Source organism: Sminthopsis crassicaudata, chromosome 3, assembly GCF_048593235.1.
Source record: "Sminthopsis crassicaudata isolate SCR6 chromosome 3, ASM4859323v1, whole genome shotgun sequence".
Taxonomy (NCBI): domain Eukaryota; kingdom Metazoa; phylum Chordata; class Mammalia; order Dasyuromorphia; family Dasyuridae; genus Sminthopsis; species Sminthopsis crassicaudata.
In genome coordinates, this window is record NC_133619.1 from 399,108,238 (window position 1) to 399,132,866 (window position 24,629).

The 24,629-nt window shown below is 37.4% G+C and overlaps 1 protein-coding gene and 1 long non-coding RNA gene across 3 annotated transcripts in view; one reads left to right on the forward strand and one right to left on the reverse strand.

Annotated features, from left to right (window-relative positions):
* LOC141562634 (uncharacterized) overlaps window positions 1-24,629 on the reverse strand; it is a 153,999-nt gene that overhangs the window by 74,892 nt on the left and 54,478 nt on the right. The window lies entirely within an intron of this gene.
* Window positions 585-19,439, forward strand: SC5D (sterol-C5-desaturase). Of its 2 annotated transcripts, none has more exons than XM_074302637.1 (5): window positions 585-710; window positions 12,267-12,484; window positions 14,100-14,232; window positions 17,266-17,366; window positions 17,854-19,439. In XM_074302637.1, the coding sequence occupies exons 2-5, from the start codon at window positions 12,275-12,277 to the stop codon at window positions 18,307-18,309; spliced, it is 900 nt and encodes a 299-aa protein (XP_074158738.1). In that variant the 5' UTR covers window positions 585-710; window positions 12,267-12,274; the 3' UTR covers window positions 18,310-19,439. The 2 variants fall into 2 exon arrangements, with proteins under 2 accessions (XP_074158738.1, XP_074158736.1); XM_074302635.1 differs by lacking the exon at window positions 585-710 and adding an exon at window positions 1,902-2,052.

Here is a 24,629-nt window from a genome sequence, read left to right on the forward strand (position 1 = left end):
AGAGACCACCTGAGGAAAGGAGGCCGGTTTGAAATCGCTGAGAGAAAAGTTTGGTAGGACTCACAGCCAGCCCTTCTGAACTTGGCCACGGCCCTGTCCGAGGCCCCCCACACTGCTGACCAGCTGTGGATCCTTAAAGGTTTCCCAGTCTGCGAGTGATTCCCAAGCAGACCCGTCCTTCACTCCGGACGCGGGAAAGCCCGCGCCGGCCCATTTCGGAGGGGTCCGTGCTCACGAGCCAGTGGAAGCGCATTATAACGCACACAACATGATACAAGCTCTTGGAGGGCCGGGGCTGGATGCCGGTAGTATCCCAGCAGTCACTCAGTAGTTAATATGTGCGGGCCCAGCACCTCCTCCGGGAGCTCGGCCTGGTAGCAGAGAGAGTGCTCCCCAAACAAACTACCACCAAAACCGAGGCTCGAAGCAGATTAGGCCAGGACAACTGGGGTGTAGCTTCAGAGGGACAGCATCTACACTAAAGGAGGGCTGGGAAAGTTGCTTGCTGAAGGTTGAGATCTGCACTGAAACTTGACGGGAAGCCAAGGGGGCAGGAGGCAGGTACCGAGCGTGAGTATAAATGCCCTGCACCGGAAGGAGGAGGAGAGGGCAGACTGGTTAGGAAGGACTGAGGTGCCAAGCCCGGGAGGGGTGCCTCCCGCAGTCTCGGACACAGACCTACCCAGGCTTTAGGGATATCGGTCTGACAAGTAAGCATGATGGGGGTTGGGGTCCCTTTAAGATTCCTTTCCAATTGCCCAACCCATGGCTGACCTTGATTCACAAATCCTGGTCAAAGGCACCCCTTGAATATCCGGGCCCAGCCCCTACCATCAGCTCAGCGGATTCCCCCAGCCCTCACCTGATCTAACTGAAAAGCCCCCACCGAGAACTTAGGGGTCCCGCCCATCATCTTTTGGGTAAAAAAGAGGTGAGCCAGAAGGCCCTCATTGCAGGAGCCCTTCCCCCCAAACGTGGTATCCTTCCAGCCCTGTAGGGGTTCCTGCCCGCCCAGCGACCACCTTTACTTCCAGATTTCTACAACAAACCTTTTATATTTCAATTTAGGTTTTCGGGCCTGTAAATTCATTTTACAGGGGACACTGCGCCTCATGGGATTATCTTATTATCTATGCGCCGAGAAATGGGGTTCCCCCTTTCCTTTCCCTCATTAAGGGGTGACTTAAAGTGGAGGGGGCGGGGAGGCCCAAGTGACAGGTCCCTACCGGTGGTTAAAACTTGTGTCCTCAGTATCGTTGTGCTATTAAAAATGATCGACGGGTGACTTAGCTTTAGCCTATCAGAAATAACCGGTGGTTTGGATCCGTAGACCCTCTGAAAGGTCAGAGATCCCCCCGGATTCTCTGGCGCACACTGAGAGCCCTTGCTCTAGATCAGCTCCTCCGGGAAACTCGAAGCCCTGCGGGAGTAAACAAGGCGCCCCCATCTCCCATTTAGTGGTGAGCGCCGGCATCGAAATTCCCTGAAGACAGCTCAAAGCAGCGGTAGGGGAAGATGCCTGTCACTCACAGCTTTCCCAGGTCAAAGGTGAGCTGCGTGAGGAAGCGCTCCCTACTGTTCCGGCCCTAGTTTTGGCTACGTGAGGCCGGGGAGAGGTGGGGAGCGGGGGTAGGAGAAGTCCTTAGGGTGAGCACCAAATTCAACCTACGCAGAAACCCGTAGCGAGGCTCCGCCCCTTCTACCGCCGATGCCAACGGTCGGAGAGCCCTAAGACGGGCCCTGGGCGCGAGCGTCACATGACGCCAATAGCCTACCTCCCAGTGGTCGTGCGATTCGCCGTCATATCAGCCTATGCCCCCTTCCCCTGATTGGTCGGCGCCTCGCTGCCTCCCCTTCTTGCACCGCCCCTCTCCTCGCCCTCCTCCCCAGTTCCTGGGTTACCGAGGCTGGTGGGCGGCCTAGCGGCGGGTGACTTGAGCGCGTATGTGCGGCTGACACTGCTGAAGACGCCCGACTGCGCGAGGCGAGGCCGGGAGGCGGCGGCGGCGGCGGCGGCCGGGACCCCTGTGAAGGGGGAAGGCGCAGGTGTAGGTGTGTGCACCAGAGCGGGGGCGGGGTAGTCGGCTGGGGCTTTGGGAAGGTAGACCTTCGGAAAACTGGCAAACGAGCTGAGGGGTCTTTCCCGGCGGGAGGAAAGAGCGGCTCCGCGGGGGTTGGGGCGATGCCGGGCGGGGGCGCTCCTGATTTAAAGGCCTCCCCGGACAGCGGAGGGAGCGGGGAGCCCCGGCGGTCTCCGCCCTCCACAGCTGGCGCGGGGTGCTGGGCCCTGGAGCCGCCTCCACCGCCTCTCGGGGCAAGCTCTGCCCGGACTGCACCAGGGGAAGGGTTTCGAGAGCCCGCGGAGCGCACTCCCCGGCTCCGGGTGGGGGGGCCGGCGTGAGGCAGTTGGTTCTTCTGCTCCCCCCCACCCGCGGATAGGGAGGGGAAAATGACAGCTGAGCAGTCCCAGCGTCCGAAGTTGGCTAAGCGTTGCGGGGCTCTGGCGAGCCCTTCCCGGGTTTATCAAACCCTCCCCGCCCCTTCACCCCCATGTGGCGCTTGTGACCAGAAAACACTCCCGGGGAGTCCTGGGGGCTGGGCTAGCACTGCTGAGCTTTTAAAGACCATGACCGTGGTTCTATTTGTTTTAAAAATGTATGTTAAATGCCTAATGTCCATTGTGTGGTACTATATATATCCGATAACCAAAGCTTGGCACAGCGTCTGCACGTAATAAGCGCCTAATGTTTACTGAACAGAATTATTAAGTACCTAAAGTAAGTAGAAAAAGGAAACATGGAGGTGGTGTTTGCTGGCTTTCTGGAAAAGTCCTGGGCCCGGATACAGCCATGTCATGAGGAGTTGATACAAAACTGCAAATAAAATCGCATTTTAACATAAGCCTTTGTTGGTAAAGTTGATTTTTTTCCACAAGTACTATTTTATTAAAAGAGAAAGTCAGTAGAATTTGATGTGAAAGATAGAGTAACATTTTGATACCAGGTTTAAACTTTAACCTTAAAATGAGCTATCTTTGAAAAATATACAAACAAGTTTGTGCATGTGGATATACACATATGTATGTCTATCTATGCGTGTGTGTGTTTTATATATATGTTTAGAGATTAGGGACTAGACTAGATTTCCGTGATGTAGGGAACTACCCAATGGAGAAGTCCCCACTGCAGCTGCCAGTGAGCACTTTAATGTTTAGGGAATTTCTTTAAGCAAAAAGAGGTTAATTGCTTTTCCTTGTACGGGACAAAAAAGAGATTTCAACTTCCTGGTTTTGAGGTTATCTCTCCTATCCATCACAGCTGGGCTGTCTCCGTGTACATACACAGTATGTGTGTATGCACATTTATATATGCACGTGTGTATAGTTAGTGTAATTAGATAGAATTGGTAGAATGTTAGAGCTGGAGCTAAGAAGGAGAGAGAGAAGAATACGAGTATTATGCTTATCAAGTTAGCTACAATTTTTATTGATTGAAGTCTAGACTTGGCGCTGCAGAGCATATTTGGATATTGTACAGGCTTGATTTCAACTCTCCTGAGAGTAACAAAACTGTGCAATTAACAAAAAACTTTATCCTCTGCTGAACTCCGCGTTGCTTTCGGAGTAGAATTTATGAATGACTTTAGAAGGCAAGCATTTGTGAACTGGGAATAATGAGCAAAACATTCCTTTTAAAAAGCAGTAATAGTGGCTAGCACTTATATTGAGCTCTTAAAACTTGTAAGACCCTTGGCTCGGTTAGGTGGCACAGTGCATCAAGAGCCAGGCTGGAGTTAAGAGTCTCATTCCTTTTTTTTTTTTTTTTTTTTTTTTTTTTTTTTTTTTTTTTTGTTGTTGTTGTTGTTGTTGTTGCTGATTCACAGTTTTATCATATTTATTTGCTTAAGAAAGCAAAGTAAAATTTTAAGCATAAAAGAGTAAACAAAATTTTAAGAAAAAAGAATAATGTCTCACAACACCCCAGGGAAACCCCAAGTTCCAAAGTGGGCAAAGGAAAGAGAGAAGGTAAAAGAAGGAGTGAAAAGTGAAGATTGCTGGTTTATGTTGCCAGTTTGAATGGCTTTCATAGGGCAGCTGGGTGGGCAGTGGATAGAGCAGCCTGAAGTCAGAACCTGAATTCAAATCTGGTCTCAGACAAAAGTCTCAATTCCTCATTAAGACTATATTCTGAGTTCAAGCCTGGTCTCAGAAACGTAATAGTTTGGGGACTCTGAGCAAGTCACTTACCTCAGATTGCCTCAATTTCCTCATCTGTAAAACGAGCTGGAAAAAGAAATGGCAAACTCCTCCAGGGGAAACCTGAAATGGGGTCACAAAAAGACTGAAAGGACTGAACAAGGAGATCCTTGCACATTTAGAAAACCAGTTAATGATTTTATTTTTTATATGTTATTCAGAATATTCGGTAATTATTCTCTTCTGTAGCTGCTTGTACTATATTTCTTTGTCTTTGAGTTAAGTTCAAAAGTTGTTTTTTCCTCTCAGTTGAAATTCAGTTGCCTTATCATAAATTACTTTAACTCAAAAAAATATGTTTTATCTATCAAAGCCATGACTATTTAAGGGAAGATCTGTTACCTTACCAACAAGTTTTAGGATTTTGGTGGGTAAAAAGAAATCTATTATTTCTGTTCAGCTAAAGAGCAGATGAATTCTTATAAATGAATCTTTGCTGATAACTGGTCCCAAATGTCCAGCCAATCTTATTTATTTGCTGGCCATGTTTGCTACTTCAGAAGTCTTTGTGGCCATTTCCTATATTGTCTTCCATCTGGGATACTTTCTGTTCTCATATACTTCTCCAAACGACATTAAAGCTAGTAAGCCCCATCTCATGGCCTTTTGGCTGACTGGGAGAAGTCAAGACCCCTTTGACTGGTAATTTATTTTACCAATAAATTAAATGTGCTTGGAACTTTGTGTCTTGGTTTACCTTAATTTTCAAATGTAACAACATTCATTATTTCATTTGAACCTGACTGGTAATTTCAAGAGGTAGAAACTTAGAAGTATTTATCCTCATTTTACAGGTAAGGACATTCTAAGCCTAAAATATCTTGGTTACTAATTTGAACCTTGAAGGAAGCTCTCAGCCTTTCCTGTTAACTCTTGTTATTAGTGCTTCCTCTCTTCTCAATTTACATTGCATTATTATCTGTATAATAACACAGTGGACTATAAATTCCTTTAGGGCAGAGATTCTTTCTTTTTTTTTTTTTTTTTTTTGGGTATCCCTAGTACTTGATACATTACTTCACACTGCTTAGTTTTAATAACTGGGGAATTGAATCTTGAAGCGGGTTACTCAATAGGTTTCAATCCAGATAAATGAATAGATATATGACAAAATATTAGTTTGTCTAATAACCTAATGAGTTTTCTTTTGAAACCTTAAAACTTTGCCTCCTATGTTACTGGGGGGAAAATGAAGCTACTGTTAGAGATCACCTTACATCATTCATATTTCTTCTGCTACTATCTCCTCTATCATCCCTGTCCTATATAAACAGGAGGCTCTACTTTTTAACACAATCCAGTTCTATCCAACAGATTAATCCCACTGTCGTTCCATTCTTTCACTTATTTTCTGTCTGGTGGGTTCCTTTCCTGATGTCTGCTAACATGCCCATATATATCCTTGGCCTTTAAGAAACCTTCATTTGATCCTTCCATCCCAACTATCATTCTGGGTTTCTTGCTCTTCATGGCCAAAATCCTTAACAAGCCTTAACAAGCTTAACATAGCGTCCTTTCACTCTTAACTTGTGAACATTCAATTGAAATTTCTCTTTTCAAAGGTCCTAGTGATCTCCTAATTACCAAATCCAATGGCCATTCCTCAATTCTTACTTTTCCTGATCTCTCCATAGCCCTTGACAGTGTCAATCACCTTTTTCTAAATGATACTCTCTGTTTTGGGGGAGGCAGCATTCTCTCCTTGTTCTCCTATCTCTTGACTATTCTTCTTAATCTGCTTTTCTGGATCCTCATCCCAGTCATGCCTACCGAGTATTCTACAGGATTCTTTCCTGTGCCCTCTTCTTTATTACTTGGTAATTTCATCAGCTCTTCTGGATTTAATTATTTATTTGCTGACGATTCTTCAATCTCCCTATCCAAAGAGTTTTCCATCTACAGATAACTTTCAAACATTTTGAACTAGACGTCTTTTAAAAAAAATTATTATTACAGCTTTTTATTTACAAAACATATGCATGGGTAATTTTTCAACATGGATCTTTGCAAAGTCTGTTCCAAATTTTCCCCTCCTCCCTACCCCTTCCCTAGATGGCATGTAGTCCAGTATATGTTAAACATGGTGTACAATATATGTATACATATTTATAGTTATCTTGCTGCACAGGAAAAATCAGATCTAGAAAGAAAGAAAAAAACCTGAGAAGGAAAACAAAAATGCAAGCAAACAATAACAGAAAGAGTGAAAATGCTATGTTGTCAATCACACTCATTTCCCATAGTTCTCTTCATCACTGAACAATTGGAGCAGGTTTGAATCATCTCATTGTTGAAGAGAGCCATGTCATGAGAATTGATCATTGTATAGTCTTGTTGTTGCCTTGTATAATAATCTCCTGGTCCTGCTCATTTCACTTTGCATCAGTTCATGTAAGTGTCTCCAGGCCTTTCTGAAATCCTCCTGCTGATCGTTTCTTACAGAACAATAACATTCCATAACATTTATATACCACAATTTATTCAGCCATTTTCCAATTGATGGGCATTCACTCAATTTCCAGTTTATGGCCACTACAAAGAGGGCTGCCACAAACATTCTTGCAATACAGGTCCCTTTCCCTTCTTTAAGATATCTTTGGGATATAAGCCCAGTAGTAACACTGCTAGATCAAAGGGTATGCACAGTTTTATAACTTTTTGAGCATAGTTCCAGATTGCTCTCCAGAATGTTTGGATGCATTCACTATTCCACCAACAATGTATCAGTGTCCCAGTTTTCCCACATCGTCTCCAACATTATCTTTTCCTGTCATCTTCACCAATCTGAGGTGTGTAGTGGTATCTCAGAGTTGTCTTAATTTACATTTCTCTGATCAACAGTGATTTGGAGCACCTTTTCATATGACTAGAAATAGTTTCAATTTCTTCTGAAAATTGTTCATATCCTTTGATCATTTATCAATTGGAGAATGGCTTGATTTCTTATTTGAAGAAATAAGAAATTTGAGTCAGTTCTCTATATATTTTGGAAATGAGGCCTTTATCAGAAGCTTTGAGTGTAAAAGTGTTTTCCCTTGAAATAGATGTCTTAAAACTCAATATATCTAGAACTGAACTCTTCTAAACCTTTCCAAACTTCCTTATTATATTCAAGAACATTACTACCCTCTAGGGTGTCTTTTTCTGTTCCTCACTACCTTTCATTCCCCAGTTCAATCTCTTGCCCCAAGGTAGTTTGATTTCACCTTTTCAGCATCTCTTGAATATAATTCTCTCCTTTGATATTGTCACCACCCTGGTGCCGGCTCTAATCACCTCTGTCTAAATTAATAAAAACCTGCTGGTGGATCTGCCTGCTACAAGTCTCTCCCTACTCCAAAGAAACTTTACTAAAATGGCAGTCCAATCATGTCAACACTGTATCCCCACCTCAGACTCTCCAGTGTTTCCCCAGTCATCTGCAAGATCAAATTAAAAATCTATCATTCAGTGGCTTAATAACTTAGCCCCTTTCTGTTCTAGTTTTCTTACACTTTATCCTCATGACTCATGTATTGTGATCTACTTGACATTGTTCTTTCCATTCATCAATACTTACTATTTCTTGACTTATTTTTTTTCTCTGGAAGTCCCCCATAACTGGAATGCTCTCTCCTCATCTTTGCTTCCTTCAAGAACCAACAAAAATGCTATTTTCTCCAGGAAGTCTTTCCTAATCCCTCTTAATTTCAATGCTTTCCCTTTATTAATCTTTTCCTGTTTATCCTGCTTTTGGTCTGTTTGTATGTTTTTGTTTGCTAATCACTTCCATAGATTGTAAACTTTATATTCCCAGCACTTAGCACCATATTTTGATACTTTGTAGGTGCTTAATAAATGCATATTAACTGAATAGTAAGGTGCAATCATATATACCAAATCTTAAGAAACTTGCAGTCTACAAGAGGAAATAAAGCATTTATGCAGATAGCTATGTTATAAAAACAATTCACTAAAAACAGGGAGAGGTTCCAAATAAACTGCTATGAAAAATATGAGGAAAAGATCACTTTCAGCTAGGAAGAATCAGTTGAGACTGACAAGAGTTGAAACAAGACTTGTAATTTTGTGGCATCAAGGTGGTACAGCAGGTAGAGCACCAGCCCTGAAGTCAAGAGGACCTGAGTTCAAAAGCCTCAGAAACTTAACATTTCCTACCTGTGTGACCCTGGGCAACTCACTTAACCCCAATTGCCTCAGGAAAAAAAATTTATAACTTTAAGGAAGAGAGAAATTTTTATATATCTCTTTAAATCTGGGGAGAGAAAGTGTGCTCTAGATAAAGGAGATTATTTCAAGGAGAGACTTAAAAGTGTCAGATAAAAAAAATCTGGAAAAGTCTATTGGGCCTAGATTATGTAGCACCTTTAATATCAAAGGTGAGTTTACAATTTATTCTGTTAATACTAAGATACTTAAGGTTCTGAGTATATGACTAATGTAATCAGAGATGTTAATAGAAGCATTGCATTAAGGATGATTTGGAAAGAAGACAGATTGGAACTAGGATTGGCAATCAGGAGATTTATAGCTTATGTGTAAGATGGTGATGATCTAAACTTGATGGTAACAATGGGAATGGAAAGGAAAGGAGAAGTAGAATATCAGGACTTGAAAGATGATTGATAATCATTTTTCATTTTTGATCTGCTTCTCAAACAATTCAGTCAGAAAGTAGAAAATTCTGGATTCTGGCACAAATCCTCAGTTTCTTCTCCCTATCCTGTCTGATTCCCTGTACCTCATCTAGCACCACTACCTCCTTCAGCAGGATACCAGATCCACACCCCAACTCTTTAGTGGGAAAAGGGACCAGTGTGGGTAGAGCTCACTACCTCAGACATTTAGGAGAACCCAGAGTTTGTAGGCTTTCAGACACATTTATTAAAAATCAAACGCGAATAAAACTACAAGTTTAATTTGAGAAGGAAAAAAAAAAGATGAGGAGTGGTTTGCTATTTCCTGAGTGAGTACCATCAAAAGAAACATGGATGATGGTAAGGGCATGTTTCATAGATTAATTTTGGGCTGATTAAATTGGGAGTGGTGGCAAGGATATTAAGATATCCAGCAGATATTTGATGATAAAGGACTATAATTTTGAGAAGGACTTTGTGTGTATATAGAGTTGAAAGGAGTCTTCAGCACATATAACTGAAACTATAAATGTGGATTAGAACCATTGCGTTGTTTGTTTGTTTGTTTGTTTGTTTATTTATTTTTTCCTGAGTCTGGGGTTAAGTGGCTTGCCCAGGGTCACACTGCTAGGAAGTGTTAAGTGTCTGAGATCAGATTTGAACTCGGGTCCTCCTGAATTCAGGTCTGGTGTTCCATCCATTGCGCCACCTAGCTGCCCCCGGTGTTGTATATTTAGAAAAGGAAGCTAAAGACCAAACCTTAGAAGATACATTTAAGAAACAGGAAGATGAGACCAATAAAGGGATCCAACAATTAGTGAAGTCAAAGAAAGGAGGTATACAAGAGATATCTGCATACGGCCCACAACATTCCTGACTGCAGCTCAAACTAGATAAAAATGTAACTAGGAAATATTTAACAAAATCATTAAAACACCGATAATATGTGGTTTTCTAAGCCCACATGTAGCCCACAGAGATTCTTATATATACACCATATATTGGCTTTTGTTTTGAGTTTTGACAATATTTGTCTAGTGTCTATGTATTTGTCTATATAATCACAGAGAATATATAAGAACATGAGGAATTTTTTTAATGCCATAGAATTTGGTAGTAAAGAGGTCATGAATATTAAAAGTAGATTCAAAAAAGCTATTGGGACAGAAATTGGATTGTAAGACTGAAAGCAGTGAGTTATGCAACTTTGGAAGGTTAAGTAATGAGGAGAGAGAGAAAAGATGAGTTGTTTGTTTGGAAGTGGGGAATGTATGTCTACTGAAAATAAGTGGGAAAAGGTTGGATTTGGGGACTTGAGAAAAGCAACTTTGGGAATAAGATGAATAGCAGGTTTGCCATGCATTTAAGAGTTGATATTAACCATTTATATTGAATTCAGGCGATATAGTTGTGACTTTATTCTCTAGCAACACAAGTAATAACAAAGTGGTTCCCCAGGATTGAAGATAAAAAGGTGTGAATATAGGACAAGTGAACAGTAATAGAAGACAGTAGTTAGTTGATTTGGTTAATTATAATGTTAAGACTAAATGGAAGGTAAGATTAGGACAGGAAAAATGGTTCAAAATATGGAGTTGGAAGTACTGAAAGTCATTGTAAAGGATGAATATTTAAAAGTATGAAACAGGAAGATAAACATAGGTTTAAGAGGTAGATCAGGAGATTATGAGCAGATAATAAAGTATCTGATTTAAGATTATAGAGGGGGGGAAAGTTTTGGCCTATGGCAAAATCCAAAGAGTGACTCTTGAAGGTAGCCGAAGTGTAGTAACTAAATTCCATATATTATTTGAGTTGATAGCTCTGTGACTAAAGAAAAAGTTAAGTCTTATATCAAGTGAATATTTAATGCCCAAAGTATGAGGACAAATGGTAGGGTGTAGAAAAAGAATGTTTATGTCAGAAGCCTTTTATGTGGGCTCAAAGATGACTTATGTGTCTGTTAGATTAGCCAAGCTTAATTTTGGAGAGATCCATCACTAGATTGTTTGCTAGGTGATGAATTTTCTAGCCATAGCAACTAGCAAAGACTGTCTCCTAGGTAATAGAGTGGTTTAATCTGTATTAGCAAAACAACCCATGATAATGAAATTATAGATCCTTGAAGTACTGCTTCAAGGGATAGGACTGCTTACTGAATAAATTTGAAGAGAAAGGAAAGAAACAAAGGTAACACAGGTTTTTGACCCTGGTAATGAATGAATAGTGGTGTTATCAGTGGAAATGAAGAGGAAAAGGAGTTAGGTCAGTTATGGAGGGGAAAGGGAGATAATGGATTAGTTTTAAACATTTCTGTGTAAAAAGAACAACTCACAAACTAGCTTTGCATAACAATAGGAGACTTATGGTTAAATATTTAACAGCAGATTTTCAGGTTTTATCAAGATTGGTGAGCCATAAATTTGGTAGCACCTGATTTTCCAATTCATTATGAAAATTACCATTATATAATATTTGAGTGACATTTATGTATGCTGCACTATGGGAGGAGCATTGGGTGTTTGAAATCAATATGAAGATTTATGTTAAGTGTCATATTTGTGGAAATATGAAATAACTGACATTTCAAATAGTCCAATAACTTTCTCCACACTTTTCCATTTCATTTGATACATAATGAACAGGAAAGAACTGTTTGTAGCTTGAATTGCATTAGCATTGTGATGGCATATATTGTTTTAAATAAAATCAGTTTTAGATTCTGGTTATTTTATGTGCAGACTCCATGGCTTCTATATTCATTTATTAGTATCAAGTAGAAACTTCTCAAAGGAGTGAATTAAAAGTATCAGCAGTCACTAACACGAAAAGATTATATTCCGAAGTTCTTTAGTTAGTTGAATGTTTAAAATTTAGGTGCTTGTAATTTGTTTAAAAGCAATTTCTCATACTGAACCTGAATAATAGTACTCTGGCATTACAGAATTTAGTACCATTTTATAATATCAATTCTCTTAGGAAACATGGGTCACTGCATACATTTGTTCCTACCCTAGTAAGGAGAAGTGACTTCCCTGCCCCTAGCTCTTGTGATTAGCAGTAACACCATTGCGGTCTTTGATCCAAAAGCATTGTTTTTAAAACCATAGTCTTTGCCTTCAGATAGTGTGCTTCTAAAATCAGTACCCACCACTGAAGCTGGGAGCCTCTATCATTGGAACTCAGGCTTAGGAAGAGTGTGGTACCCTAGGCAGAATGATCTCTGAATTCAGTGTCATGAATTTAAATTAAATTTCTTGAGCAGCAAAAACTTTAGTAGCAATTCTGTGTTTGAGATGTTTATAAAAGTTATCAAGTATTCTAATGATTCTTATTGAAGAAAACATAAACCTTTTTATCTGTGTGTCATTCAGGTGTCACAATGGATCTTGTACTAAATGTGGCAGATTATTATTTTTTCACACCATATGTATATCCAAGTACATGGCCAGAGGATGAAATCATCCGACAATATATCAGCCTTCTAGTTGTAACAAATCTCGGTGCTTATATTTTATATTTCTTTTTTGCAACTCTGAGCTATTATTTTGTCTTTGATCACTCGTTGAAGAAACATCCACTTTTTTTAAAGGTAAGCAGTTCATATTTCCTTTATTCTGTATATCATTTAAAGGATGGGACTAGGAATGGGGATTAGATTAAATTGATTGTTTCTTGCCTATGAATAAATATACTTTTATTTTATTTTATTTTTATTTATTTATTTATTTATTTTTTTGAGGCTGGGGTTAAGTGACTTGCCCAGGGTCACACAGCTAGGAAGTATTAAGTGTCTGAGACCAGATTTGAACTCGGCTCCTCCTGAATTCAGGGCTGGTGCTCTATCCACTGCACCACCTAGCTGCCCCTTAATATACTTTTATTTTAAACTATACTAAAATATTGCAGTGGATATGGTCAAAGGATTCTAAAAGCTTAATTAGTAAGGTGTAAGCAGGAGTGACTTTCACAAGCTAATCATGTTCTTATCCTTAAACAAAACAGAGGGAATAGACTAGTTGTTTTTATTACTATTATTATTAATAGCTTTATAAGGTGCTTTAAAGTTTGCAGAGTTTACAATTATCACACATGATCTTCACTGTAACCTTTGGAAGTAGATATTATTTATCCCCATTTACATATCAGATTTGAACTGGTCATCTTGCCTGGAATAGTGAGGTGATAAAGTGGGTGTAATGCCAATTCTGAAGTCAAGAAGACCAGCCTCAGATACTAGTCTTGTGACCCTGGGCAAATCACTTTATCCTGTGTGATTCAGTTTCCTCATCTGTAAAATGAGCTAGAGAAGGAAACAGCAAAAGCTACTCCAGAATATCTGCTAAGAAACCCCAAATAGTCATGAGGAGTCTATACCCAAGTGAAATGGCAAAGCAATAACTTCATGACTTCAGGCTTGGTGCTCTGTCTACTCTCCTATCAGCTGCCTATAAAATTTAGAATTTTTAGAATTGCTTTTAATCACTTTTATATATCACTTTTTTTATTCTCATTATTACAGGGTTAGAATTCCTAAAATATTAAGGAGTGGTATGGGGAAGCTGATGAAAAGAAAATTTTGATTGTGTCATTTGATCTACATTCTTGAAATGGCAGTGTCTAGTAGAGATATTTTAAGGAAAAGAATGTCTTTGAGAAATTAGAATTAGTAGATATATGTGTTAAGGAAATGTCTTTTTTTTTTTTTTTGGTACATCTTTCTCTTTCTACCTCTGTCTCTCCCACTGTTTCTTCTCCTTTATTTCTCCTTTTCCTTTCCCTCCTTTCTCTCTCTCTCTCTCTCTGTCTCTGTCTCTGTCTCTCTCTCTCATTTACACACAGTCTCTCCCACTGTTTGTTCTCCTCTATTTTTCCTTTTCCTCTCTCCCTCCTCTCTCACACACATACAGGTGTGCTCTTTCACTCTCACTCTCTCACTTTAACATTAAAGTTTAATATAAAATGGTTTGGGCTAAAAATAAATACAATAATACTAAAAGATGGATACTTAAATCACAACTAGAAGAAATTATATCTGTTACTTTTATTTTTGCCATCAGAAGTTTAATGCTTATAAAAGGTGGTATTTTCCCACCATTCTCCCTAGTACCACTTATTATAGGATTAGATTTACTATATTACTTTAGATTATGAACATTGAAAACAAATAATGGATCCAAATGTATTATTTAAAATCTAAATTTCAGAACCAAGTATATCGAGAGATTAAGCATACTGTCCAAGCACTGCCATGGATAAGTATTCCTACAGTTTTATTGTTTCTGGCAGAGGTCAGAGGTTACAGCAAACTGTATGACAACATAGAAGATTCAATATATGGTAAGTAAACAATTTAAGTGTCCAGGAAAAGAGAATCTGAATATAAATAATGTCTTTTAAAACTTAAATTGCATCCTTAGCATAACATTTATTAATTCCAAAAAAGGTGAAGTTCATCAAACCTGAAATACTTTAAAAGGAAAATATAACCAGGGCAATGCAGATACTATATAGAATTTTTGCTAAATTTTTATTTTCTTTCTAAATAGTACTGTTTAGAAAGAAAATGAAAATTTAACAGTTGCCTAGTTTAGTTGTTTAAAGAGACCTGACTCTTGGGTGAACTTCTGTTCAACTAAATTTGAGCAGAGTAGGTTAATGTAGATATTTTATTATAAAATTATGAGAAATAAATATTAGCAATAGCACTGGCAAAAAGCAAATCATGTATGTATATATGATAATGGAAAAAAATTGAGGGACAGTCTCTGCCCATGAGAACCTTATAATCTATGTAGTTGGTAAGGAGTACATAAAAACCATGGCAAAACTTTATCAAGGCAGATTTAGTTACCAAAATAGAGGTGTGGAAAATACTTCCTTTAAAGTTTAGGGGATGGAGAGATCACAGTAGGATGGAATGAAATGAAAAGCTTTGAGCTCTGCTTTGAAGAATGAATAGGATTTATATAGAGGAGAAGAGGGGACTTTTTATACAGTTGAAAGAGTATGAGCAAAGGTTTAGAGATAGACCAGCAAGCAAACTTTCAGCTACAGCAGTTGCTTAATGCTATAGAAACATGGAGGCCATATCTTAGAGTGTCCTGAATATTAGCCCAAAGAGTTTATATTTTATTGGTATAATCTGAGTTAGAACATATTTCAAAGGTTATCTAATTCAGCCTTTTTCTGGAACTTGAATCTCCTCTATAATATCCCTTCTAACTGATTATTCTGCTTTTGTTATAATACCTCCACTGGTAGCATGTAAGCTTATTGAGGGCAACTATGGTTTCATTCTTGTTTTTTACATCCTCAGTATGAAAGTGCTTGATAAATACTTGTTTATTGATCATTGACTACTTTAGTGGCAAGGTAATGCAGTCTATTGTTGAATAGCTCAGTCATTCAGAAGTTCTTTGTCTTGAACTGGGATTTGCCATCTCCTAATATTTACCCATTGGTTCTAGTTTTATCTTTTGGAATCAAGTGAACAAGTCTTCCATTTCTTCTACAAAACTAACCTTTAAAGGTTTTAAGACAGTAACTATGCTCAACTTGGTCCTCCTCTTCACACATACCACTAGTAGTTACTTTCTTTGTTCCTCATGTGGACATAGTTTTTAGCTTTTTTTTTAAACAGTCTGGGTTATCATTCTCTAGAGCCCTTCATTTTCAGTAGCTATTGAAATGTAGCACCTGGGACAGAACATATTACTCCAAATGTGTTCTGATTAGGGAACATCACTTTGCCTATTTTGGACATACTGCTTCTCTTTAAGAAGCCTAAAAATAAATTTCATCTTGTCTGTCATAGCATAAAGTATGCATAGGTAAGATTATGACATCAAACTTGGAAAAAAAAAAACTCTCATTCTCTTTTTGTAAATTCTGTTATAGCAATGAGTTCTGATCCATGTTTTCTTGATTCTTTGTGTCATTCATGAACTTATTTTTTAAAAGGCCCAGGTCTTCCACTTCATTCAGGGCCATTTTCAGTCCTCTAAATCTATATCTGACCACTGGACCTAGATGGCTCTGAAGGGCAAAGTAAGGCAGGTGACCTTGCACAGCCCTCCCTCACTGAAATCCAATTCATGTGCATGTTATGGCATCCCCTTCCCGATGTCATGGTGCTCTTTGAGTACAAAAGACAAACAGCAAAATTGATTTAGATTAAGCTTACACTCCATTGAATTCCTAGCTCTTTTTCATATGAACAAAGAGAAGGAGAAAGGCCACTGGGCTCTAGGCTCTTGGGGCCATCTACAGCACCATCTGAACCTCTAGGTCTTTTTCACCTGGACTCTCAGTATCTGACTTCTGGTTTCTGCTGGGCCTACACAGCAGCATTCACTTCTTGGTTTCTATGACCTGCTAGGCCTTTTTAATGACCATTCCAGCAGAAGACTCCTCCTATCTCTCATACCCCAGAGCCTTCTTCAGAGCAAGTTAGACACTACCAGGTCTTGAGGCCTTATTGGACTTTTCTCCATTCACTGATACTCTGCGTGCAGTCACTGTCTTAATGGTTACTTTTCCCCTTTATAGATTCTGAACTCCTGGTTATTGACCCCATTCTTTGTCTCTAATTGTCCACACTCTTAGTCCCATTCATCATAGCCCTATTCCTCCAATGTCTCCTCTAGTGTTCCATTGTATTCCCTGGAGCCCCAAGAGGTTTAGCCGATAAGGCTTTTTTTTTTTGGAATACAATTTTTGTCTTCCACCTTCCAGCTTCAGTTTTTCTATATATTTGATAATTATGTATGCCATCAAGTCTTCATCCAAGTCATGGACAAAAATGTTTTATGTATCTGGTTGTCAGTAGGAAAGGGTCCAAAGTTCTTCAGTGAAGTGTTTTGTTTTTTTTTTTATTTTTTTTTATGCTAATCTGACAATATTAGTACACAAGATGACTTATAAAGAAGTTATTATAATAATCTAAGTTCGGTGTGACAAGTCCACAGAAAGGAAAAACAAATTGGAAAGACAGAAAAATGACATAAAGATGAGTGGGCACAAGGAAATGGACAAATAGCATCCTTAGATCAGTGTCAGATAATTAGGTATTTATCCAAAAGGTATCTTACCTCTTTGAGTAGATTTGCATAAAATGTCATATATTTCAATTCCTCCAGAGAAATGGAATAGTGAAATAAATAATACTAAAATAAAGGGAAGAAATAATCATGATTTTTTTTTAGAAAATTGAAAGGAGACTTTTATGCTATAGTGAGTCAGCTAAACAAGCCAGTTATCTTATAAGATTTCTGTATTTTGTTCTAAGATGAAAATCTGAAAAGTGATTTCTGATCCTGAACTACGAGCCTAAATATGATTCTGCTACTTTCTTTGTCTCCATTATTCTAGGTTGGCTTGGAGTCATTTTTAGTATGGTGTCCTTCCTCTTCTTTACGGATATGGGTATCTACTGGATTCATAGGGGCCTTCATCATAAACTTGTATATAAGGTAGAGTTATTCTAGGCAAAGTGGAAAAATAAAAGAACATAACTTCACTAATATATAAATACATATATAATTATTTCCAAAATTTTTCCATAGAGCTAATCCTTCAATGACCACATCTCTTAACAATCCCTATTTATCTTTTTTGTTGGGATGAATCTTTGTTGTACTAGAAAGGGATTCTTTTAAGATAGCCCTTTTTTAAGAATTAACAAGATTAATTTTGTTCATTTGAAAGTTTGGGTGTTAAATTTGGACTGATTTTTTTAAAGTGATTCTCCAGGTAGGCATTATTTTTACCTGAACATCTAAATTCATATTATATGGTTTGGGGCAAGTCAGTTAACCCTAGGCTTCATTTTTGTCATATAAAGCAAGGGAGTTGAATTGTATCTGTGAAGTTCTTTTCATCTGTAAGTATTCTATATGAAAATTGCATTTTGCAGAATAAAACTGTGTTTTGATTATGGTTTCCTTTTCTTTTCTGTAGCGTTTACATAAGCCTCATCACGTTTGGAAGATTACTACTCCATTTGCAAGTCATGCTTTTCACCCAATAGATGGCTTCCTTCAGAGTCTGCCATATCATATATACCCTTTCCTCTTTCCATTACACAAAGTGGTTTATTTAGGCCTGTACGTCTTCGTGAATGTCTGGACAATTTCCATTCATGATGGTGACTTCCGAGTTCCAAAATTCCTAGAAGCAATTATTAATGGCTCAGCCCATCACACAGATCACCACTTGTACTTTGATTATAACTATGGCCAATATTTCACATTGTGGGATAGAATTGGAGGCTCTTTTAAGTATCCTTCTGCTTTTGAAGGCAAGGGACCACTAAATTATTTGAAGACAATAACTGAAGAAAAATTAAAAGGCCATGCAGGAAATGGTTGCAAGAATGAACAGTTTTCCAATGGAGAGAGTTTAAAGACTAAATAGATTGTTGCCCAATCACTGCTAAATAGCAACATCTGGTAAAGAAAAACCTATTCAACAGGCAACCAAGGGATATCATCAAATTGAACTCTTCTGGTGTCATTTAAGAGTTTGTACTTTCAGTGCAACTGTGATATATATGATCATGGTGATGGATTCCAGCAGGATGCTGTGAACACCAAAACATGGACTCCACAGTTCCAACACTAGATATTGGACTAAGGTCTCTCTTAATTATTTGTTTCCTGCTGGGAAAGCTGTGGTTCATAGCGTCTCAAAAAATGTACAGAAAGAAAATGATGAAGGCTAACAGGGTTGATTGTATATAATGTACCTTATGCTCCTATTCAATGAGGAAGATTAATTTTGTTTAAAAACAAAATTTAGTATTATAACAAAGAGCTTTTAATCTACAGGAAGAAAGCCTTATTGTGGCAATGTTAATTGGTCTATCAAAAGATGGGGTGATTACATGCAATGTCTTTTTGAAGTTACATATTTTGGTTTATAAAATTAGCAACTAAATAATGTAAGCTAATTAATAGCCAGTGTAACAAGATTTCTCATCCTCCCATACCAAGGAAATTCATTTTGAGGGATAGTGCCATATGTAAAGTTAATAGGACTCTGTGTCTTACAGTGAAGTGAATAAATAGAATTTTTTTTTTTTTTTTTTTTTTTTTTTTTTAATTGAAACTACCCTGATTTTATTTATATGACTTGTCCAGGCCTAAGATTACATAAAACTTTCAGGTATTTTTAACAATTTAAAACAATAATCATTTTAATTTAATGCTTGAATTTGAATGTATTATAAAAATGAAATTTGTTATCTGAATATATATTTGACAGTACTAATTTTATATTAAATTGATGCACTGCACTTTTGATATGTGTCAAAGCTACATACCTGCAATTTTCTATAAAATGGAAAAAAATTCTAAATAAATAGCCAATGTGGAAGATTAATTTTGCAATTAAGCCATTCCCCCCAAAAAAGTTTTAGCTGAATACTGTGCATGGTAAAATAAATATGGTTTGCAAAAGCATTCTATGCAACTATTTGTATAAATGTCAATAAAAATTAAACATTGTCATCAAACTGATCTAATTAAATTTTCTCATAACATCAAGGACTTAGGAATTCTGTGGTTTTTGTATAAATATGAAGAATAAGCATCATGAAATATTAAAGATATGCACAGATGCCAAATGTTTAAAATGCATAAGCATTCAATTTTGATCATATTTTTTCAATGTTTACTTAGCTATTGTTTGAGTAGCAGAATTTGAGATAAATCATAAAATTTTGTGCTTGGGTATAGGAGCTTTGTTTTGTTTTAATCTTCATAAAATTTATATTCTTTCCTTCAAATCAGAGTTGGGAAATGAGTAAGAGAACTGTGGTATAGCTGTTCTGGTTTTTTCCTCAATATTCTCTAACTGTGACCAGATTAAAAAAGATCTTTTCACCGTTAAGGAAAGGTAGTCGAAGTTGTGTTTTGTCTGGTACTCTCCAAATTAACAATTGGAATATCATTTCCTCATTAAGCAAAATCAGTAACCTTAATAGTCCTACTGTGCATTCAGTAGTTTGTGAGGCATCTGCTTTATTAGACTACATTTTGAGTAGGGTTTAATTCTGGATATCAAGTTTTAAAAACAGTAATAAACTGCAGAATATCAGGAGACCAACCAGGATGGCAAAGGGCCTGGAAATCATACTCTAGAAGGATTTTCAAACAAACATTTATTGAGCATCTATTATGTACCAGATGAAGCAGCTAGGTGGCATAATGGACAGAGTGCTGAACCTGGAGTTAGGAAGACTGACCTTCCTGAATTCAAATTTAGCTTTTGACATGTACTGGCTCTGTGACCCTGGATGGCTCATAAAACTCCCTTTGCCTCGGCTGCCTCAGCTGGGGAAGTCAATGGCAAAACCACTCCGACGTCTGCCAAGAAAATCCCAAAAAGGGTTGGGAAGAGTCAGCCACTACTGAATGACTTGAACAGCCAGTCTACCTGACATAACACTATATACTAATGATTTGAAATGAAACGTTCTTTGCCCTTAAGAACCTTGTATTCCACTAGGGGGCTGATATCTGTATAAGGATGTACAAGATAAAATAGTAATAAATAATTCTTGAGGGAGGGAAGCTAGGAGCTGAGGGGATCAGGACCTGTGACATAATCCATAATACCTTTCAGGTTCCTATATATATGTAAATATGTGCAAAATTCAAGGTAGGGAGAGAAAACACTAGCTATTTGGAAGTAAAGGAAATACTTGTATAGAAGGAAAAGTATGTTGGTTGTAGACATAATAAGCACATACTAAATATGTGGCAATTTGAGAGAAGGGCAGGAAGATAAGGAAAAGCTTTGTGTAAAAGTTGCTTTTTAAAATTTTGAAGTAAATTAGAAATTCTAATACATTAAAGAAATGAGGGAATGCATTCTAGATCCAGAGCAAAGATACGGAATTGGGTAATATTTCACATGTGAAGAACAGCAAGGTTAATTTGTCAGAAGCATAGAGCATAAGCAGTAGCATATGAATTTGATGCTAGAAATAAGAATCCATTGAAATTGAACAAAATAGGGATATGAGCAAATCTGTACTTGGGGAAAATCATTTTGACATGTGGAAAGGAACAAGACATGGCAGGAAGTTACTATAATCAGTTCAAGCAAGTGGGCAGGAGTGGGAAGAGATTAAGCATTTATTTAGTACCTTTTATGTGCCAGACACTGGACTAAGGGCTTTGTAAACATGTCATTTAATTCTTACAACTCCTCTAGGAAGTAGGTGCTATTAGGCCCATTTTACAATTAAGGAAACTGAAGAAGACAGGCTAAGTAAGTTGCTCAGTCACACAGATGAAGTGTGTAAGGCCATATTTCAACTCAATTTTTCCTGACTTCAGATCCAGCATCTATCCATTACATCCATTGTATTTTAGAGATGATGAGTGCCTTAATTATGTTATTATGTAATAGAAATAAGGGAACAGATGCAGGAGATATGGAAATAGAATCAAGAGTTGGCAACTACAGTGAAGGAGAGTGTGAAGTTGAGTATGACTGAAATGGAGAACCTAGATGGCTATAAGAACAGGGTTACTCTCAATAACAACAAATAGGGAAATGGAAGGGAAAAAAGGGGTTTGGGGGAAAAGGTCAAATTTTGCTTTCAACATGTTCAATTTGAAACAGCTATGGGACATTCAATTTGAAATACCCAATAAATAATGTTGAATTATAGCTTGTTGAGTAAGACCTATACCTTGGGAAAAAGAAAGCAAAGAGAATCCAGGAATTGGGGGTTCTTTCCTCTCTGCCTTACTTCTTTTCAAATCCATCAAGAACCCCTAGAGGAGCAGCTGTCCAGATACTGAGAAAAAGAGTCATTTTGTTTTTAGAATCACATAGGCCAATGAAAAAGGATGATTCCTTCTCATATAGTCTCTCCCATTATATTGGGAGCCGACCAACTATTATCAATGAAACATTCTTCTGGAATGTGAAAGTTTCATGAGTCACAGGACAAAGATCAGGGAAGTATCTTTCAGTAGGGAAAATGCATTTCTCTTCCAATAGAAATCTTTAAAGATAGTAGGAGCCTTCTTCCGGATAGAATCAATCTGTCTCCTCTTATTATTGCCAGTATGAAAGGGAATAAAACACTACTTGAGATCTTCTATTGCCACACTCCTATTCACTTTCTTTCTTTGGTTTCAGAAGTTTCTCTAGTTGGGGAGAAATTTTTCCCCTAAAATCACAGTACTTCATTTCCTCCTCTTCCTCGCCACTACTAACTTCAGAACGCTTCAGTAGCTACTCATCATATACAAGATAAAATAAAATTTCCAGGCTCAGGAAAGTGGTGCCCTCTCCTACCAATGTTTCTACTTCTACCAATGTTCACATGAAGTGGTTCTCTAGTCCCTAGAGAAAGGACAGTTTTCTTCTCGTTTTTGCTGGCTAATTATATCCCCAATTATAATCTTTTAAACAAAGCTTAGTTTTGGCTAATGTTTGGGGTATCCCCCTAAAAAAGATTAACAGGGTACCTTTTAGAAAGATATTTAATGTATAAAATAGAACAAGCATAGGACAAATATTTGTTTCTTCCACTACAAAAGAAATGTTTCAACCTTTAAAAAAAATTCTCTTTAGTTTCTCCAGAAATATTAAGAAATACTGTTTCTCCAGAATAAAACCCTTTCCAAACTTTTCCCATAGGAAAAATGGGAAAAAACAAAAAGTAGAATCTTGCTTTGAAACTGAGTAAAAATGATAACCAAACTCTACCCTGTTCCAGTAGAAACTGTAGGTTACCACCTACCTAAAGTAATTGGTTGCAGAGACACATCTTATTTAAGATTCTTGGAAGTCTTGAAATTAAGAAACCTTTCAGAGGGAAAGGACATGTCAAACTAGAAGTGACTTAGCATGATAGATTGATAGGCTGCTTAGATAGATCTATCCTTACATATATTCAAGTTTCTGGCAGACTGATGCCTAATGACATAAAAGATTCCTAAGCATATAATGACAAATACTTAAAACACAAAGCATAGTCCACAGTTCATATTACATTTTCCTGGGACACTGTTATGTGAAAAGCAAAGTAAGTCCTTTGTGGATTGCTGAACAGATGTATTACCTTATTTTATTAGTTGTTTATGTAAGAAATTCATTCAAGGTTCGTATATTCTGTCAAATCAAAGCATTGGCTTGGGCTCATTCTAACAATGATTATCTCTGGGACCTTCGAACAAGTAGATGGTGCAGGCGATACAGTGCAAGGCCTGGAATCAGAAAACCTCATCTTCAGGTGTTCAAATCTGACTTCTATGCTTATTAGCTGTGGAAAAGTTAATTAACCTTAACTGGCTCAGTTTTCTCATCTGTAAAAATGATCTGGAGAAGAAAAGGACAAAACATCCTACTACCTTTGCGAGAAAATCCCAAAAGGGGATCACAAAAGACATGACTGAATAACAACAACAACACAGTATGAAATAATTAGCAGTCTCCCTGTGAAGACACATACAAGAACTATATGAACTACAATTACAAAACAATATTGACACAAATGAGGACAGATCTAAACAATTGGAAAAATATTAATTATTCATGGGTAGACCAAATCAATATAATAAAAATAACAATAACTTGATTTATTTATTCAGTACCATACCAATAAAATCATCAAAGAATTATTTTCTAGAGATAAAAAATTATTTTAAAAAATAATAAAATTCAAATAGAGGAACAAAAGATAAAGAATATTAAAGAAAAAAATTTTTTAAAAGAGTGAAAGAAAGTGGTCTAATACTACCAGATCTCAAACTGTACTACAAAGCAATAAACAAAACAAGTTGGTACTGGATATGAAATAAAGTGATTGATCAATGGAATGGATTAGGCACACAATATATCGAAGTAAATGAAATGACTACAGTAACCTAGTGTTTCATAAACCCAAAGTTCCAAACTATTGGGACAAGAACTCATTAATTGACAAAACTGCTGGGGAAAATGAAAAGCAGTCTGGCAGAAACTTGTCATAGATCAACATTTCATATTATATACTAATATTAGCTCAAAATGGATACTTGATTTAAACATTAAGGATGAAACAAGCAACAAAGGTACATGAAGAATGAAATAAGGGGATCTTGGGGAAAAAATTACCTCTCAAATCTATGAACAAGGGAAGCATTCATTATTGACCAAGAGATAGAGAGATTCACAGAAGGCAAACTGGATAATTTGGATTACTTTAAATTAAAACAGATTTTGTATAAACAAAACCAATGCAGTCAAAATTAGAAGGCAAGTAGGAGACTGGAAGGGGGGATTTGTATAGGAAGTTTTTCTGATAAAGGCCTCATTTTCTTTTCTTTTCTTTTTCTTTTTTCTTTTTTCTTTTTTTTTTTTGTTGTTTTTATTTTACTTTATTTTATATCTTATTTTCCAAATACTTCCAAATAAAACAATCTTTTATTTTGCCTTTAATCACTATATTGTTGAGAAGAATTAAATCCATCACAGTTGATCATTACATGATCTTGTTGTTGCTATGTAAAATGTTCTCTTGGTTCTGGTCAGTTCACTCAGCATCAGTTCATGTTAAGTCCAGGCTTTTCTGAAATCAGCCTTTTCTTCATTTAATAAGAATAATATTCCATTACATTCATATATCATAACTTATTCAGCCACTCCCCAATTGATGAGCATTCACTCAATTTCCAATTCTTTGCCACTACAAAGATTGCTGCTACAAACATTTTTTCACATATGGATCC

Bases quoted from the DNA above. Each gene is read 5' to 3' on its own strand.
- SC5D (XM_074302637.1), top strand. From the start codon at position 12,275: ATGGATCTTGTACTAAATGTGGCAGATTATTATTTTTTCACACCATAT. The intron at 12,485-14,099 runs GTAAGCAGTTCA...TCTAAATTTCAG, and splicing joins AACATCCACTTTTTTTAAAG to AACCAAGTATATCGAGAGAT. The intron at 17,367-17,853 runs GTAGAGTTATTC...TCTTTTCTGTAG, and splicing joins ATCATAAACTTGTATATAAG to CGTTTACATAAGCCTCATCA.